Genomic DNA, 18,407 nt, shown 5'->3' with positions numbered 1-18,407 from the left:
AGTGTAACAGCACTAGCTTCCCATAGAGCCTTAAGCTATATTCTTTTAAAAATGCATACTCGATTTGGTAGTGCCGAAGAAAGGTAAAAACTTCAAGAGTAACAAAAGATTAGAAATACTTGCCTTCATGATAAATCAATAAATATGCTGGTTTACACCTGCAATCACATAATAAAAGTTAGCCCCTTTGCATTCTCTGCAACCCTGCTGGCATATGATGCAGAAAGATGGTTGGTATCTAGTGAAGCTAGACATCTGGCTTAGCCATTAACAATAATATTAATATCAATGGTTATCTATATTTTACAGTGGGGGGGACAGAACAGCATATACCACTGCTTAGGATATTCTTCAATTACCCAAGTAAAACATACCCATATTCTCATAACTAAAGCCCACTAAATTGTTCTAATAAAGCCAGCTAAAAGAAACTTGGCATAGCCAAGACACCTCACACCTTGCTCTCTGGAAAGTTGAAAACTGCTCGAGTCACTTTAGCTCCCCCATTTTCCTCCTGTATATGGCTGCATTAAAACAAGTATTTTTAAGCAGTGCTGGAAGCTACTTCCAAGGATGAAACAGAGGCCACTCATTTATGAAGAGTTGCCTCAGTTTATAGTAGATATTTCTGAAATTCTTGTTAATATTCAGAAGGTGGTTATTTAATAGCCCACTAAATTCAATTAGTCTCCATTTTTGCTCTTTAAGATCTGTTCTGTGACTAAGAATGATTAAGAGAAACAGTTCAAGCATGTTCCAGTATAGCTACCACATAAAGAAATACTAAAGACGGAGTCAATTGCATACATTAATCTTTAATTAACAGCATCAGAGGAACTATAATCTAGTAGCTAGAGAACTGGACTAGCTACGAAAAGCCTTCATTCTAATCCCAGATCAGACACTGATTTGCTATACACCCCCCACAAAACGGGGAAAAGAAATACCCCTCTAAGCTCTCATTTTCCTTTTTACCTTTTGTCTGCCTTACCTATTTATTTCTGCAGTAGTTGTAGGGGGGGTGCTCTCTACACGTGCAAACCCCAACAGTGGCTCTGCAGCATTGGGTGAGCAGCTCAACTGCTAATCGCAATTAACAGCAACATCAGCATCACCCAACCTACCTCAAGACAGTTTTAAGTCTTTGGTGTTTCTGTAACACTTACAGATAAACCAAAAAGAGGCAGCCTGCGGCAAGGAGTAATAAAAGCACACAAATTATTTCCAACAAAAACATTCTAACCCATCTTTGAGCAATCTCCCTCACTCCCACGATTGCTATGCAATCCCCAGGCTGATGACATATGAACCTGTTTTCTTGTTGGCTTTTTTCCAGACATCCAACTTTACATCTTGGCTAGCCTCTCCAAAATGGATGTTCCCCAGTAAACGACAGCACGATGCAGCCAAAACAAAGCTCGTGCTTCTCCTTCCATTAAGCCCTGTCACCCTCCCTTTCAAGCAGCCTTAGATTAGCACTCATTCTTGTCTCTCCGGCATTCCCCAGATCTAAGCTGTAGCCAAATCTTGCTACTTTCCCTCTGCGGCCACAGCATCTCTAGAATCTATTCTGACAGTGACAGTTCTTTTTTTCATCCTTATCGCTAACTTTCTCAGAGTCCCCCGTGCTAATATTCCCTTCCTCACACAAAATACTATCGCCATTAGACTCCTGTTCTTGCCATTATGGGACACATACTTTTATTTCTCCAGACAGGTTCCTGGCTCAGTCAGCATTTGCAAACCAAAAAGGCAAACATATTCTATTCAGAGTGATTTTGCATAACACACGCTATCCAACTGCCTCAGCTTTTATCTCCCCTTTGTCACCAGAAAGTTTGTCCTCTGTTTGTTCCACACCCACCAATTTCTGAATACACATAACCACTTACTCAAACATGTGGCTGGAAAAGCACATGATCTTTGCGCCCGTTCCCAGCTGGTTCTGCTACCCCCCCAGTAACCTCTCAACAAAATTCCCTTTCCTTTCACCAGCTGAGAGGCAGGAATGCACAGCTCACTAGAAGGGCTGAGGTTAAAGCAGATCAGTTCCCGAGCTCTCAAGGAGTGTCTTATCACTGTCTGTCTGCATACCAGGACAACAGAAACCTCTACTTCTCATGCAACCAGCTTGCCCCAGGCTTGTCTCCACATTCAGATATTTGGCTCTCCTTCCCCATGGTAGATAAAACACTCCCCAGAGGCAAAACTTCTTAGTAAGCACTCAGCCCTTTGATCTCAGAAGCAGCTGGTGCACAGCTGCTCCCCATTGCTTTTGCAGCTCTCGGGAACCTTTTGGATTTTCCTGTCCTCCCTCACAGGCAGGCACAAAGGGCAAGAACACCACCAGCAGTCATCTTCCATTCTCATGCAAAAACTTTTATCTCCATCTCATGTGCCCTGCCGAATTTCTCCTTGAATTACTGCCCACCTGGCCCAGTCCCAGCTCTTCCTTCCTAACCTGTTCCCCAACCACGTGAGCAATACCTTCCTTGTCTTTTTCTCAGCAAGTCTCCCCCATGCTTGGGAGTATCCTGGGGAGACAGAGTCTTTACAGATGGTAGGGGACAGACTGCTGTCCCTCATCCCAGGACAATCTTCCCTCTGGGCACAGTTGTTTGCAGGTGGTAAGAGAGAAGTCAATTCCACCCTCCAGTTTCTCTTTTGTGCAACTACAAAGCCCAGCAAGCACAGGACAGCCCACCTCACAAGAGGCAGGCGCACCATCGGACCTCACTAGGAAAGCATGGCTCTGGTTAATGCCGTATCAGCTCACATAGTCTAAGAGTAGACCAACTGCAGCGACTGTTAATGGCACAAGGTTTTCAATGGTACTTTGTATAGGTTTATGGAAAACGAAGAAAAGCCAGAAACCAACTCAAATAAGTTGCAAAATCCAGAGACAGGATTTGAATCCCTTCCTTAGCTGGAAAAGCCATTTGAAACAACCACCAGAAGACAACCAGGGATTGTAGGAGGCAGCAGAGCTAAATGACTCTGCCTGTAACACTGAGCTTTCAGAAATATTTACAGTCCTTTACCAATGTAGGTAGGAGGCAAAGGGAACTGTTGACCCATCTAGATGAGATTTCCCTAGATATCCATAAAAGATTAATCTTAATACTCATATGCTGAGGAGAATGATAGAGCTGAAATACCTGCTTCTCAGCTTGCCTTCCAGAATCGTCTCAGTGAGGCTATCACCCTGTACCCACCAGCACTTCTGCAGCAGCTGCTTCATCAATGATCCCAAACAGCTCTGCAACCAGGTGCCAATTAGAAAAATGATTTCACCTGGTCCTACTGCTGCCATTTCAGAGCCAAGGCCAATGGCTGCTGTGCTCCTGCTGGGAGTATTATGAAGCATATGCATAAGACTTCACTCCTTTCTCTCAGTTAATAAGGGAAACAAACCCACCAATACAAGATTCTTACTTCTGCATGGCAGTCATTTTTTTCTTCCAAGCAGTATTCAGGACACTTGTTTGTGTGCGTGTATACACATTGCAGGGGAAAAAGTTAGTTTTACTAGAATCTGCCAGAAAGATGAGCACATTTGCTGGAGCAGCTACAAACTTCATCCAACTTTTCATAAAGATTTAAGATTTTTAACTTTGTATTAGAACTTCTGCTGCAGGTGTAACTTCCAGGAAAAGCCCAAGCTTTCAAGAGACCTGATCAAGGGGAAAAAGGATGACACTTCTGGTTACTAGTCTCTTTTGTGAAAGTTGACACATGGCATAATCCCTTAACAGACACTTTCAAAAGCAGACTTTAGTCAACAACTGAAGCCATTGGCACAGATGCATAGTAATGAAACTTAATGCTTGAGCCAGCCATGTTAAATATTTACTAGTCAAGTGTCAAGCCAAGAACTTTCCCAGACTCTTGCCCATTGTTTGTGAGTCTATGTCTGTACACATGACAAGGTGGCACTTCTGCTCCTGGTGACCTACTAGAAACATCTCATGGCAGGATACTTTTGAAAAACAACGTAATGATTTAGAAAACTGTTTGCTGATTTGTCAGAGTTGTGTTTGTGAAACATGTAACAAAACTTGAGCAAAAGGGGTTATGTTTAGTGGAGGTGTATGACCAACAAATACCATGCAGTAAATCATCCAGGATTATTCTCCTCACTGAAGAGAACCAATAAAGAGATAAAAAAAGCAAGTTCAACTGCTTCCCATGGGCTTTCTGCTTTACTGTGCCATTCACCCTGACAGGAGATCTTGATGTTTTCACTACAGCTATGCCCTAACTTCCACTACCAATTTCTCACTCCATCAAATGAACAACTTCCATTTTAGCACTGCATTGGTACTTTAATGATATATATACCCACTCCATAAAAAAAAAAATCTACATAACACCCCTCCCCCCCAAACCACCATCCAACCTTTCATGGATTTCAGCACAAGTTAACCTGGATTCTTTATAGCTGCCTATGCTCTCAGCATTACTGCTTATTGTTAAAAAACCTGTTTCACTTCAACTGCATTTTTCAGGGGATGTCCATATTGTTCTTCCCAGAAACGTGTTTGCAATAACGTGACAGTGAAATCTTAGCTCCATGAGTTGTCCTGTAAGCAAGAACCACAAGCTACTTTTAAAAGTAGATATTTGCAGGGGGGTGTGAGTGTGTGTGTAGGTCAATTAAGAAAGCAAGCAGCAGCCTTTTGCATCACTGTTAAAAATCAACTTTTTTCTGATAACCAGCTGTGACCTGCAAAATCCAAAAAGCAGGTCAATAAGGCTTTACTTTTTCTGTGTTCAATGGGTGCTCCTCCCACTGTCACATACCTCCTTCTCACCTTTTTTCTCCTCCCCCCACCAAATTATGGAGAACACATCTCGGGTTTTTTTTATTTGCCAGCATGTAGGATGAAATGTCTTAAACATGAATTCAAAGGTTTTACGGACCTTTAATGTAAAGAAAGAAAACACTAAATCCCAAAATGAGCTTTCCGCCCAAATATTTTAGCTAGCAATCCGTAAAACTAATTTTCAAATTCCAAAATTACTCCTGGATAAAAGGAAACCACCTACAGTCAGTTCCTGAGAACTTAATCTCTCAAAAACGTATTTTTTTCTTAAAGCTAGAATTGTGAAGGCTTTCAGAAGGCACTGTATGACAGTGAAGAAACAAAAATCCATTCCTTCCATTGTAGGTCATCCTTTAAGGGCTATAAATAATGGAAAAAATATATACAGCCTCTTAGTACTTAACTTGTTACCTAATTACTTTTATAAAAACTGTCATATTAGGTTTCTATACAGTAACATGGAATTATTAGAAAACTTATTCTGTAGACACAGCTTTACGGAGGACAATCATCGTTAGTTCCTACAGCCATCTGAAGCCAGTAGTCCAGATTTCTAAAAATGACAAAGTTGTACAAGTTCTCTCCTCCCTTGTGGAAACCATGTTCACTTTCTCTCCAGGAAACAGGGCTGTCTGCAAAGCCATGCACAGTTAAGGTCAGCCAATATGCCAGTTTTGGTTCACCAAAATAACAACTGCAAGAAAGAAGAAAAGGTAATCAATTATAATGGCAAAGACAGCATGTTCAAGTACACAATATAAGTAAAAAACCAAAAAACCACCCCCAAAACCCCACAAAAAAAACACAGGCACTTCAGTGAAAATTTGTGATTAACAGTTAAAAAAACCTGCTTTAGTACATAATAAATAAATTCAGAAGAAAATATTCTATCAGAAGACATTAGGAAATGAAATAAGGTTGATTCTTGATTATTCCTACCATGCTTTTAGACACAGCAAATCTGCAAGTTACAGCAATTAGAAAAAGTTCTAAGTTGTAAAGTAGCTGTTCTAAATTTCCTACAGCATGCATTGTCTTTCAGAAAATAGAACATTTACTGACAACAGTTGCTATCAGGGCAAAAAAAGACATAGGAGGAAGAAACACAGTCAGGCTATGCTTGACACAAATACTTTTACCAACAGAAAGGAAATGCATTACAAATAATCAAAGCCAGACATTATCCACTGCTCTTAAGTAGAGAATAAAAGCCAAGGAAAAAAAACTGTTTCAACCCTAGCCTAGGGAGGCTTTCTGCATGAGATCTGAAAATTGCTCAAAGAGTAATGATCATATTCCAGATACAGCAAAAGCAATATTGTCATGAGTCAGTCCTACAATCATTAGCCACCAGGCACTTCAAGAATTGTCTCACACATGGAGCAAGGAGCTTCCAGAATTTGCTATCAGTAGCACTAATGTACAATACAGGCAGATACCACACTGATCCATGATACGCTAGTATCATGTAGTTTGGTATTGAATTAGAACTACAGCTACCCTGTTCATGTTACAACACTTGATTCAAAAAACTCACTATAACTTAATTTATTGTAATGCATTAATAACCTTGAAGTACCTTGTGATACTCTTTTTGGTATCATAAAAGGATTTCAATCATATTTTCCATCAGTAGTTAAAAATACTAAATTAGACATATTTGAGGGCTTCTGATTTTCATAGGGGGAATTTGAAAAATGTAGGAGCTCAAGAGCCACTGTTTCTTAAAAATTAAGATAAAAAGCAAAGTCATTACTAGAATACAGGGCAGGCATTTTCAGATTTGAAGTATCCAAAATTGTTTATTGCTTTTTTTATACCGATATTAAGCTTCCAGCTCATTTCCTAATTTTAAAAAAAGTCTTCATTTTGTATATTTTGCTATTTACCTCCAACAGCACTACTGAAAAAAGTATTTAAAAGTGATTTTGAAAATTAAGAAGTGTTACAGTACAAGCGTTCTAGTAATGTACTCCTGTCAGCCCTTACCACAGCTGCTCCAACAACTGAATTATCTTCTCAGGAATTATAAAGCCTGTGATTGTGCACAAAAAAGCTTTTTCCACCATTGTGCTGGGCTGAGGACAGCAATAGGTTGATAAGAAGCTAGACGATTTGTTGTCTCTGGGGAAAGAAAAACCACAAACAAAACCAACCAAAAAACCAACTAAAATAAATATACTTTAAATCGTCTACAGGAAGTCCTAGTAATCAAAACTTGTATCAAACAAGTAGTATCTATGTATACCATCTAAATTAATACCAAAGCAACTAACAGCCAAGCAATTAATACACAAGATGTCATGGTGCTGTGGGTTAACCCTGGTAGGCACCTAAACACCACACAGCCACTCACTCACTCCTCCCTAGCAGGATGGGGGAGAGAATTGGAAGGGTAAAAGTGAGAAAACGCATGGGATGAGATAAAGACAATTTACTAGGTAAAGCAAAAGTTGCACGTGAAAGCAAAGCAAACTAAGGCATTCATTTACTACTTCCCATTGGCAGGCAGACATTTAACCATCTCCATGAAAGCACGGCTTCATCATGTGGAAGTGTGACTTGGGAAGGCAAACGCTCTAACTCCAAATGTTTCCCGCCCTTCCTTCCCCTAGCTTTTATTGCTGAGCATGCCACCATATGGCGTGGGATATCCCTCTGGTCAGCTGGGGTCTGCTGTCGTGGCTGTGTTCCCTCGCAGCCTCTTGCCCACCCCTAGCCTGCTCGCTGGCAGGGCAGCGTGAGAAGCAGAAAAGGCCTTGACACTGTGTGAGCACTGCTCAGCAATAGCTAAAACATCCCTGTGTTATCAACACTGTTTTCAGCACAAATCCAAAACACAGCACCACACCAGCGACTGCAAGGAAAATTGACTCTATCCCAGCCAAAACCAGAACACATGGGTACCCCTAAAAACACAGATAAGTTATTCAAGACTTACACACTTAAGCACATAACAGACCTCCCACTTACAGAAATGTGTCTGTCTTAATTCTTATTTAAATAAATTGTGGCTTTCCTTACTTAAAATGTATTTAAAGATCAAACAAATTCAAATACTTACAAGCTAACTTGACTCAAGACAGCACCTAGCCATTCAAACAGTTCCTCTGTACTGCAGGACTCATCTGGCTTTCCTTGTAGTTCGTTACTTTGTAACACTGGACACTGAAGGTCCCTTAATGTGCTGAATGTTATTTTTGGCTTCAGGGCCTGTATTTGGTTTTTTGAAAAGTATGACATCAGTGTTGATTCCTCTGCACCTTAACAACACAACACCACAAAGAGCTGTTATGAAACTACTAAACAAAAGGAACCCTGAATACATGAAACCTTTGTATATGTAGACGAGAAAATGCAGCGTGTAAAACTGCTTACATGCTGTTATCTTTGGCAAAAGCCATAGAATCTTCAGCTTCCTTATCTTCTTGGAAATAAAAGTTAGTGCAAGATCCAGCAACTTGGTACAGCTCAGTAAATTTACTACTTAACTAGCAAGTACAGACCACTGAGTGTCTAGAGGGATCCCAGCATCACTATTTCACTAAGAACTGCCTCCTAGAGACAGTATGGCTTCTAGAATCATGAACAACTCCAATGGAATAAATTCCTGCACATGTCAGGAATGCTTTGCAAAAAGCTGTAGTGTCATTTAAATTCTCCTGGAACACTCTTCCACAACCACAGAAAGTTCCCCTTTTTGTTGTTCTAAAAGGCACTCAGTCTTCTATCCAGCATGTCAGGTTAGTGGATCTCTTAGCTCTCTCAGCTCAGGACAAGAACATGTAAGAATCCTTCCGAGAGGTCTAATCCCATCACTAAAGACCACATACTTGATTTCCTAGGTGTCATGGCAAACTTAATTTAGGAGCCATAAGGTTTTCAAGAAAAATTTTTGCTTTACAGTAAATTGAGAAATCATCTTCAGATAAGGTGTATTTGGAAGGTGATACTGTCCCAGAAAAATACCAGTCAGTCATCAAGACTAGAGACCCTCCCACCTACCTGGCTAAGAGTGAGCAAGTGACTACAGGTTTGAAAAGAGATTTATCAATGATGTCAAGAGGAATTCTAGGATAGTCTAGGGGACAAGGATTGAAGAGAGAAGGAAGGGGGGAGCGTAGAGAAATCAAACTGTATCGCAAATCTCACTTTACTAGGATCAGAGAAGAAACGAAACAGTGGTAAGTCAGTACGGCTGTAAACAGTTAGATGTACCTTGATGGACGCGTGGGAAAGGCCATGTTTCTTCAACTCTGGTAAGTGATCCAAAACAGCAGGTAAAATTCTAAAAACCTAACCCGGACTAAAAAACTAACCTAACGGAAGCAAGCACATAGCAAATGAAGAAATATTAACCAGCTTCCTTTTTGAAGCAGTAAGATAATTGACATGGAATCAATTCTCCTAAATTTGACATTCCAGATAATGTATTCTATTTTCATAAAGTAACAATGGGTCTCTAGGCAACCAAGAAATAATACCTTTCATGAGAAACCTGAAGTCCAGAATAGCATTTAAATACTGCAGGAAAGGCATGTATAAACAGAAGAAATTAAAGAACAGGACAGAGTTCACTGTGGAATGCAATATCCAAGACTTGCTATCAAAAATTATGGACTGCCTAAACTCCATCAGCTGTATTTATCTCATCAAGGACAATCACATGGGGAAGTAGAAAAAGGAGGGCTAACCTGACCCTTTTTAGTCATCCTTCAAAAAAGGCTGTCCAAGTACTCAAGGGCACAGTGACAGAGACAGGCAGCCACTGAATTCTTGTTAATTGAGTATTTTTATATAGATATATTTAAGTCTGAAGTGTGCTAGAACAGATGATCTTCCTTCAGTCTGTACTTCCTATTGGCATTTGTTAGACTAACAGGTTCAAAGAATGTATAATATTGCCCTAGAATTCTTAGTCAAACATAAAAAAAATCATACATTTTAAATGTCTACTCTATATGGGAGCCTCAGCTATAGGCCTAACTTCAAGAAATCTCAAAGACTACATTCAAGACTCCAACAGAAAAACTCTTCTAGCTACAGCATAGCTTTCCATGTCAACAACAACCAGGCACTTTGTCAAAGTTTTCTGGAAGCCAATGAATTTCAGCCAATAAACATTTAAAATTGTCATAGAAATTATAGCAATAGGAAAGAGAAGAAAAGGTTGTTTTGCCTCTGCCATTAAAGACATGAGACACTCCATATTCCCTTTTTCTGTTCCTCTTGCTGCCAGAACCACTAAGTGGGAAAAATGGGTATGAAAAAAAATCCTGCTTTTGGAAAGTGACACAAATGCATATAGGTTTGCAGCAGTGCTGGCCATAGCAAGAAACACCAGTTATCAGCAGGCAGGCTGAAAGCAGAACATTCATGGAAGACACGGATGCTCTCAACAAAATACATCCCTCTGCTCCCCTTCCAGCACAATCTACACGATGCCTCATGTCTATTAATAAAAATCTGTAAAAGTTTTATTTTTGTCAGTACTAAGGAACTAAGAGTCTTTCATGTGTTATGAGCACAAGATTCCTGAACAGAAAGGCATTCAGATTTAACTCCATATTCATGAAATGATTGACCTGACCCTGTTTTTGGATGTAAGAAAGTGAGGAAAAGGAATGCTATTCTTCCTGAATGCTGCTACACTGGCAGCAACAAACATAAGAAACATACCGGCCCTAGAGGCATTTTGCTCTCTGCCCAGGGTCAATAAATCCAAGCAAGCTGAGCCGGAAGATCCGCCACCTTAGTTGGATTTATGTCACCATTTATGGTAGCAACAGTCTTCACTGTGACTCCTTCCCAAAGACTACAAGGACAGCAATTGCAAGCCTTTAAACAATTTCTGTATGACAAACAAGGGAGGCTCCTTGTCATATGATCAGTACTTAAAAAGGGGGAGGGGAAACATGAAGGACTAAAGTGAAACATGGGACACTGCTAAAGGAGCTTGTAAGCAGCTTTAATTTCTCAGATCTGTAACTCCCTCTCGGACTTGAAGAGCCAGACAAGAGTAACAATGTAAAAGGCAGATGGGAAAGCACCCTCAGGGACCTCTCTAACATCCCTTCTCACTAGTGTGGACGCTTCTTCATGACTCAAAGCAGAACCATGCTAAAAGCTACACGGCTATGATGAAGAAAAACTTTTTTTTGCAGTACAGACTCCTGCAGCATCTGTCAATTCTATGCAGATGCTACGTATCCCTAGATACAGCCTGTTCTGAGGTAATACAAGCAACTGAGGACTTTGGAAAATGACCCTCAGAGGAAGAATACTTAAATACCAGAAAAAAAAATTAGTGTAATCAGAAAACAGTAGGTAAACAAATTCTAGAAGAATAGAATCATAGAATGCTATGGGTTGGAAGGGACCTTGAGCGATCATCTAGCCCAACCCCCCCGCAGTGAGACAATACAATTCCTTATAACAACCACCTCTCACTCTGCTCCAATCTCAAGCAAGTGCTTGAGAATAAAATGATAAAATAGCAGACCACATGTGTATCAGAGTACATAGCACATGATAGAAATAGGGACTCTGTACATGTCCTATAACTACTGATGAAACGAAAAGTTCCCCATCTCAAGTACTACACCAAATATGTAATTTATGTGTACTAATAAAAAAACAAAGAAGTGTATTAATAATGGTTATGTGAGTCACAGATTTATAAAGAAGAGGCGGTGCTATTGAATAGGCAAAGTTATGCCAGAAAGCCTGCGCAACAGAGAGACAAGGAAATGAAGCAACTAATATATCTCCCATGAATCGCTGTTGTGTTCCTCAACTGAAATGTTCTGTTGTGTAGGAAGTAACACTCCCCCCTGCCCCCAACAAATAAACAGAACAAACAAAAAATCCCACCCAAACACATGTTAATCTAACTTCTCCCCCCACTAAAAATAATGCATTTGGACAATCACTAGAAAAGAACAGTAAACGAAAAATATTTGGACTTCACATCAGTTACATTTAGTTTTTATTACCTGTATTATACCAAGCCAGTAGGAAGTCAAACTCTAAAGGCTTCTTTTCTTTCAAGGCCCAAAGCACTCTCTTATATTTCTTACTATCAGGGTGAAAGCCAGAATCAGTCAAGTCAATAGTAACAACTGCAAAAATGTACAAAAGCAATAGTTACTCAATTGAAATAAATTTTAATATTAAATTAATTAAGAACTAAAAGAACGCAAAGAAACCAAAGAACATTACACTTCCTTTTCACATACACAGCATCTTTATAAAGTATTTGATTATTCAAATATAAGTCCCCATTACGTAAATAAGTATTCACCTCCTGCTGTCCTTATTTTGCTATAATCTGGAACTACCTTCTAGTGGCTGGAGGGACAGATTCTTTTTGTAATGGCAGTGACCAAACTCCCAAAACAGCATCTTAAAAATACCTTGGTACTTAGGCAAGCTATTAGCCCTAAAAAAAGCTAGTTTCTAACATCAAAAGACACGTATATGGCAATGACACTTTTTCAACTGTTTTTTTTCCTAGATGAATTGATCCCAGGCTAAAAGTTACATTTATTTTTCAGACAGAAATTTCATCATACATTTTACTTGGCAAACTGAAGAGTAAAATGATGTCCCATTTTGCCAAAATTCTTATTATAGATAAAAACTTTAGAAGGGGAAACTTGTTACGTAACTCCCTATCAACTACTGCAGGTTCCAATACATTTGAGATGGGATAGTGTTCATGTTTTTTTTTAAATTTTTTAAAAAAAAAAATCAACAAAAATCACACTCAGTACGTCTCCTCTGCAGCTGTTAAAAAATTACAACATTTTCCAAGTACATTTTCCAAGACACATTTAGATGTGTCAAATGTAATACAATTCTCCCTTTCAAGCAAGCAGTCTTGGGTGAGGCTCTTCACTGCTTTTTTTTTTTTTTAATAGTGTGAAAATTTTAAGCTCTACCTTAATTAGTTTAGTATTTGCTGATTTAAATCAGAAGGCACAGATACTGTGCATAGTATACAAAAATTCTTGAGTCCTACATCACTCCAGTATAAACACCACAATGAAAAGCCCAGAAATTGAAAATTTTATAGAATACCCAAAAGATCACAGATTTGCTTCCTTATGACTGCTTTATTATTTGGAAAAAGTATTTTTTCTCTTCATGCAGTCCTTGTATCTGCCTCTGGAAAAATATGACCTAGACAATAACCAATTTTAAGGAAAGTGAAGTTTCAGCATAGCTGGTTTAACATCCTAACAAGGTGCTTCACAGACAGATCTGAAATAAGCACTGTTAATATAAATAATACTTACTGTATCTCATTACTTTTTTGCCAGCATACCGAGAAGGGCGACCTTGCAGTCCAAGCTCCTCATAAGTATCTTTATCCACCGACAGAATTAGTTTTCCTATAAACAAAACAAACTTTAGTACAAATAATCTTCTACTTAGTTCCCTTTGAAGTCTTCTGAGAACTGTATACCTTATACAACGTTAGCTTTGGATCAATGGTATTGCCAATGGTATTGCCAATATAATCCAGACTCCTTAGGTCCAGTTAAATGGATTACCAGATTAACCCTTAAAAAAAATACATATATAACTCAATTAGTCTTTTTTATCAGAGGTCTTATGAACTAGAATAAGCAAAGTGTAATATTATTCCTGAGAGTCTTTTTTACTTTACTACCTCACTTCATTGCCTCAATCTTTCCTCCGCTTGCTGTGTCATTGGTTGAATACCACATAACACTAGGGCCTGACTTATGCATGCATGCTCAACTCAGTTCCTCCAGCTCCAGTGGGACTACTCACATTGAGTAAACTATGCTTATTCGTGATGAGCAGATATGCACTGGAACAACTCCATTTCCACGTTCATAAACCAAATCTGGCAGCTGCCACTTGGTACAGAATTTCACACAACAGATCTCTACTACGGTCTTTTGATTCTACTGTACAAGTAACAGTACAATATAGAATACAAACAAATAAGGTTGCTGCTGAAGATTTCAGATAGTGACATCACCAGGAACTGTAATGCTGTCTCTGCATTAATTGTGCATAGCCTGTAATAACTGTATCATATAAACTCAATCACTATCAAGCATCCATTTTGCTAGGACTGTGCTAACAGAGCACATAAAATAATTCCTCCTCTGAAGAATCTGAATTTATTATGCCCTGACGGGCACCTGTCATATTATAGCACCTTAGGCTAGAGGGCTGATAGACCAATTTGAGTTTCTGTGATATCTGATATATTGTTAAACGGAAATACGATGACATATTTGAAGCCCAAAATAGCTTCATTATTTTCTCTGCACGAAAAATCCTACCTGAGATGGAACATTTTGTCATAAAACTGTGACAGAACTGCAACAGAGTATTTTAACATGTCACATAATTCTCAAAGAATAAACACTGAATATTTAAAAAGTGTTCCTAAGCAGTGCTGATAATTTTATTTTTTGGTACAAATTGTGTCTTTAAGACCAGTAGGAAACAATAAGTTGTAATGCAATGTTTTCACAAAAATAATCCTCTGTAGCAATTGCAATTATGGTTGAAGCATTGACAATCTGATACTATACATAAGTGAAGCTGATTTTTTTTTTTAATTTCCTTTAGATGAAGTAATTTAACAGCATGAATGAAAAAAAATAAGTTAAAATGAATATTTTTCTGATTCAAACATATTTCTAATAAAGTTAACAAATCCAGTAAGCATTAAATTTTCCAGTTTACATCATTCCAAATAAAAAAAAGGGGCCATAATCAATATGTACGTATTACTAAAACCAAAACAAAACATACCATTTGGTAGCAGAGCTGCAGTATTATCTTGATCGATTTTTGTGTTATAGGTAAGTGCGTAGCATGAACCTTTAATAGTAAAGCAGAAAACCATGAGATTACACAGTCTCTAAAGACAGACATGACAATATGAAAGATTAACCTCAAGATAATCAAACATGCCAAATACCATTTGAATCACTCTAAACCCTTCTGTTTTCATCAACTATTTTTTTTCTACCTTCTCAAGCAAAAATACCATTTTGTTACGATTTTTATAAACCTTGGACTGGCACTATTTTAAGGGACCTGTAATACAGATAACACTAACAATATACCCCAATATGAAAACACTTCCTTTCCACCTGCGACCTTCCTCACTCAGCAAATGGAAAACCCCATCTTTTTCCAGATAAATTTCTATTACTAGTTCACATGAAGACAAGGTGGAAGATGCTTATATTACTAAATATATTTTGTAGCATTATCTGCCACAACCAATTTTGTTCTTAAAAATGCCAGAGTCGGATCCTGTAAACTTGGTGTACAAACATCGTACCTCTTCCAGAAAACTACTGGCATAAAAGCCATTGATGAGACTAAAGGAAAGAATCCCACATTTAAAAGGTAATGAATCTCATTCTTCCACTTCACCCACAGGTTCTCTTTCCTCCTCTCTTTTCCCTTTAAAGCTTTTTTTCTTCCCAACAGTCATCTGAAGGGTACAACATTTATCATGAGCCGAATGAGCAGACCCTGCTTGATGAAAACAGCATGCTCCGACTATGTAATACCAAGTTGGCTGGGCAGAGGCCGCATCTTCACATCCTCTTTGCTCTTACTGTGTAAGGATGAGCCTCACAGGTCCAGTAGCCAACCTCTCCCTCCCTTCCCCCCTCCCCAGCAGATTTTTTCCTCTTTTTCTCTTGCTTGCTGCAGAATACAGCTAACACAGCTCTGTGTTGAAATATGAAGGAATCAGAAAGGGAGAAGGGAACTGATTTCTGCAGGAATCTGCATAAAGATGAGATGTAGTAGATAAACAGGTGTGAGGATACACGGAAGCCCTCTTGACAGCTGGCTTGCAGAATTACGATGGAATAGGGGAGAAATGAAGAGGTAACAGTCATACAAGTTTTGGACCCACTGGATGTAAACAAATGTTGATACACCACAAAGCAGAAAAAGAAGCAGATAAAGAAATTAATACAGAATTTATTTTTTCTTCCCTTCCTTTAAAATACTTTTCAGAATAAATAATAATAAATGGATTTTACTGTGTTATGAAAAATACACACTATTACTGCATGTCATGTTCTGATTACCTCCTTACCTTTCTTCACAAAAGCATCAATGAATTCGTGAGAGACCAGTTCATGAATTGATAAATTCCTCACCACGTAGTACTCTCCAACATCCGCAATAGTACTTTTCAGCACTTCAGGTAGTATGCCACATTCAGGGATCAAAAAAGACACCTATTAGGAACATATTTGTAATGTAAATCATATCCTAAGATCTGTCCTGGAAGAAAACCAAGAAATAAAAAAATTTTTCTTTTCAAAGAAATCAGCAAGTTACAGCAAAATGAGATGAAGAAAAAATAATTTCAAGCTATTGTCTTCAAAATGTATCAATTTGCAAAAAGCCTACAAGTACAGCAAAGCCATTATTTGTTTTTTGCACTTTACAGGCTATACAATAGCATTTGAGGTGTTACATAAAGACATGGTTCTACGCAGCATGACGATCTTGTTTCACGTCATTATAAACTTAGCTGTAAGTTGCACTGGAACAGTTCCTTCAGCCCTTGCTGCAGGAAGCAGTTATAACTAAAAATGTAGGCTTAGCATTTATGTAATATCAGTGGAAATGTGAAGACCAAATTAGAATTTAAACTAGTTTTTGAATCAATGCATTCTCCTCTGTAGAATACTTTGGAGGTCAGGAGAGTGAACAGACCATCAGAACAAAACTTGAAGACAGGCTTACAAAAAAAGCCGTTAGGTGTATGTTAAGGCTACAACTTCTGTAGCAGGTTTCTAATCTAAGGTAGGAAACTGATTTTCAAAAGAGACGAGCACCTAGCTTTTCTTACTAAACTCAGCATTCAGTCTTTTGGTCCAACTGCCTACCTTTAATTTCCCTTTTGTTTAAAACTTTTCCTGTGCATGTTTCATAGATCAAGAGAACTCTTAAGTCCAGGAGGCCAGAGCAAAGGAGGTTATTAGACAGGCAAGTGCCAAGCTTCCCAATAACCATGCACAAGCAGCATAAAGGTTCATCTTCCTGCTCCTTCCCACTCCACCCCTCAAAAAACCACAAACCTTTTTTTCCTGAAACAAAGGAGCTCACAGAGAACAGGTACATATCTCCCTTTGCACACATACACAAGAGAAGTAACAACTGACAGATGGGCTGCTTGCCACACAAGCAGAAAGCTTTCTAAATAGTTGCTAAAAAAATTACTAAGGAAATAGCAAGAGGGTCTGACGGACACTTGTGACAGGCCAAGAAAGGAGAGAGAGCTGGCAAAAAATGGCCTTTGCAACATTAAGTTGTCCAAAACAACAAAGCAGTTGTTGACGACGGCAGGACATGACACTTTGGCAGAAAGAGGGACAACATGAAAAAGAAGACTTTGAGGGTACACCTGCAGCCAGGCTTCAGCAAAAGGCTCCCCTGATGCTGAGGGACTCCCTCAGTCCCGCACTGCCTGGACTAGGAATTTGTGGGGACCACTCCCTGCGTTACTTGCCAGGTAGCACCGACCAAACACTGTCACCTCTTCCACCGGGTCACCCCTCTTCTCTTCTAGTTCATGCCCACACGGTCTTTCACTCTTTGAGGTGCTGCATGCTGCGCCAAGTCCACCAAGCCAACAGCGACTAATTTTGCTTATTCTCCACCCCACCGCCCTCAGAAGAGGCATGCATTCCCCCCTCTTCCCCACCCCCCCCCCCACCCCTCCAAAAGAGACAGCAGGCCACCTGTGACAAGGACGGAGGAAGCTCCCAGGAAGTAGCCCCTGTAAGGGCTGACAGGCGGAACCCCCGGGACCCTCCCGCCCGCGGTGAGGGGATGCGCTGGGCTCCGCGGGGAGGCGCAGGATCCTCCGGCAGCTCTCCTGCCCCGGCCGGGCCGCGCCCGCCCGAGCCCCCGGCCTGCGACCGCCTCCCCAGGGGCCCCCTCCTCGCGCCCACCAGCAGCAACGCCCGTTAACCGCCCGCCGGCCCCCGCCCGCACGCTCACTCACGCGGCAGTTGTAGGCGTGGTCCCGCACGTGCGCCGCGTGCCGCGAGCGCGCGTGCCGCGCGTGGCCCTTCTCGCAGACCAGCAGGTGCCGCGGCGCCTGGCGGAGCCGCTGCAGCGGCGGCACCGACATCCCTCCGCCGGCCCCGCGGGGAGCGGGCCCCGGCCGCCTCACCCGCCGCCCGAGAGGCAGCGAGAGAGAGAACGAGGGAGGGGCGGGGGAGGACGCTGTGGCGTGAGGTCACTTCCGGCCGCTTCGGCAAGGGCAGCTGCTTCCGGTGTGGCGGCGGCGGCGTGCGCATGCGCGGCAGCGGGGCGCGAAGCGCGGCCCCGCCCATCTCCTCCCCCGCTGCTTGTGCGCACCCGGCGCTTGCCTTCGGGGCTGGCGGGGCCGGCGCGCGTCAGGCAGCCGAGCCCGCGCGGGTTCTGCGGTGCGGCAGCTGCCGTTTCACGGCAGTTAAAGCACGCGCGTGCTTCGTGAGCCGCTCTGGAAGCGGGAGCCGGGCCCCGCGGGTACGGAGGGGGAGCGGTGTAGGCCCTCAGGGC

General features: G+C 40.8%; 1 protein-coding gene across 1 annotated transcript; it reads right to left on the bottom strand.

The window, feature by feature from the left end:
- Positions 1-4,909: 4,909 nt before the first annotated feature.
- Positions 4,910-17,994, bottom strand: RPP40 (ribonuclease P/MRP subunit p40). The gene is made up of 8 exons (XM_075705534.1): positions 17,866-17,994; positions 15,943-16,087; positions 14,631-14,699; positions 13,127-13,222; positions 11,822-11,947; positions 7,891-8,089; positions 6,816-6,950; positions 4,910-5,520 (listed from the first exon to the last, which is right to left on the bottom strand). Exons 1-8 carry the CDS (start codon positions 17,992-17,994, stop codon positions 5,322-5,324), a joined length of 1,098 nt encoding a protein of 365 aa, XP_075561649.1. The 3' UTR covers positions 4,910-5,321.
- Positions 17,995-18,407: the final 413 nt, after the last annotated feature.

This window comes from Pelecanus crispus, chromosome 2 (genome assembly GCF_030463565.1).
Source record: "Pelecanus crispus isolate bPelCri1 chromosome 2, bPelCri1.pri, whole genome shotgun sequence".
NCBI lineage: Eukaryota > Metazoa > Chordata > Aves > Pelecaniformes > Pelecanidae > Pelecanus > Pelecanus crispus.
This window is presented reverse-complemented; position numbering and strand designations above follow the sequence as displayed.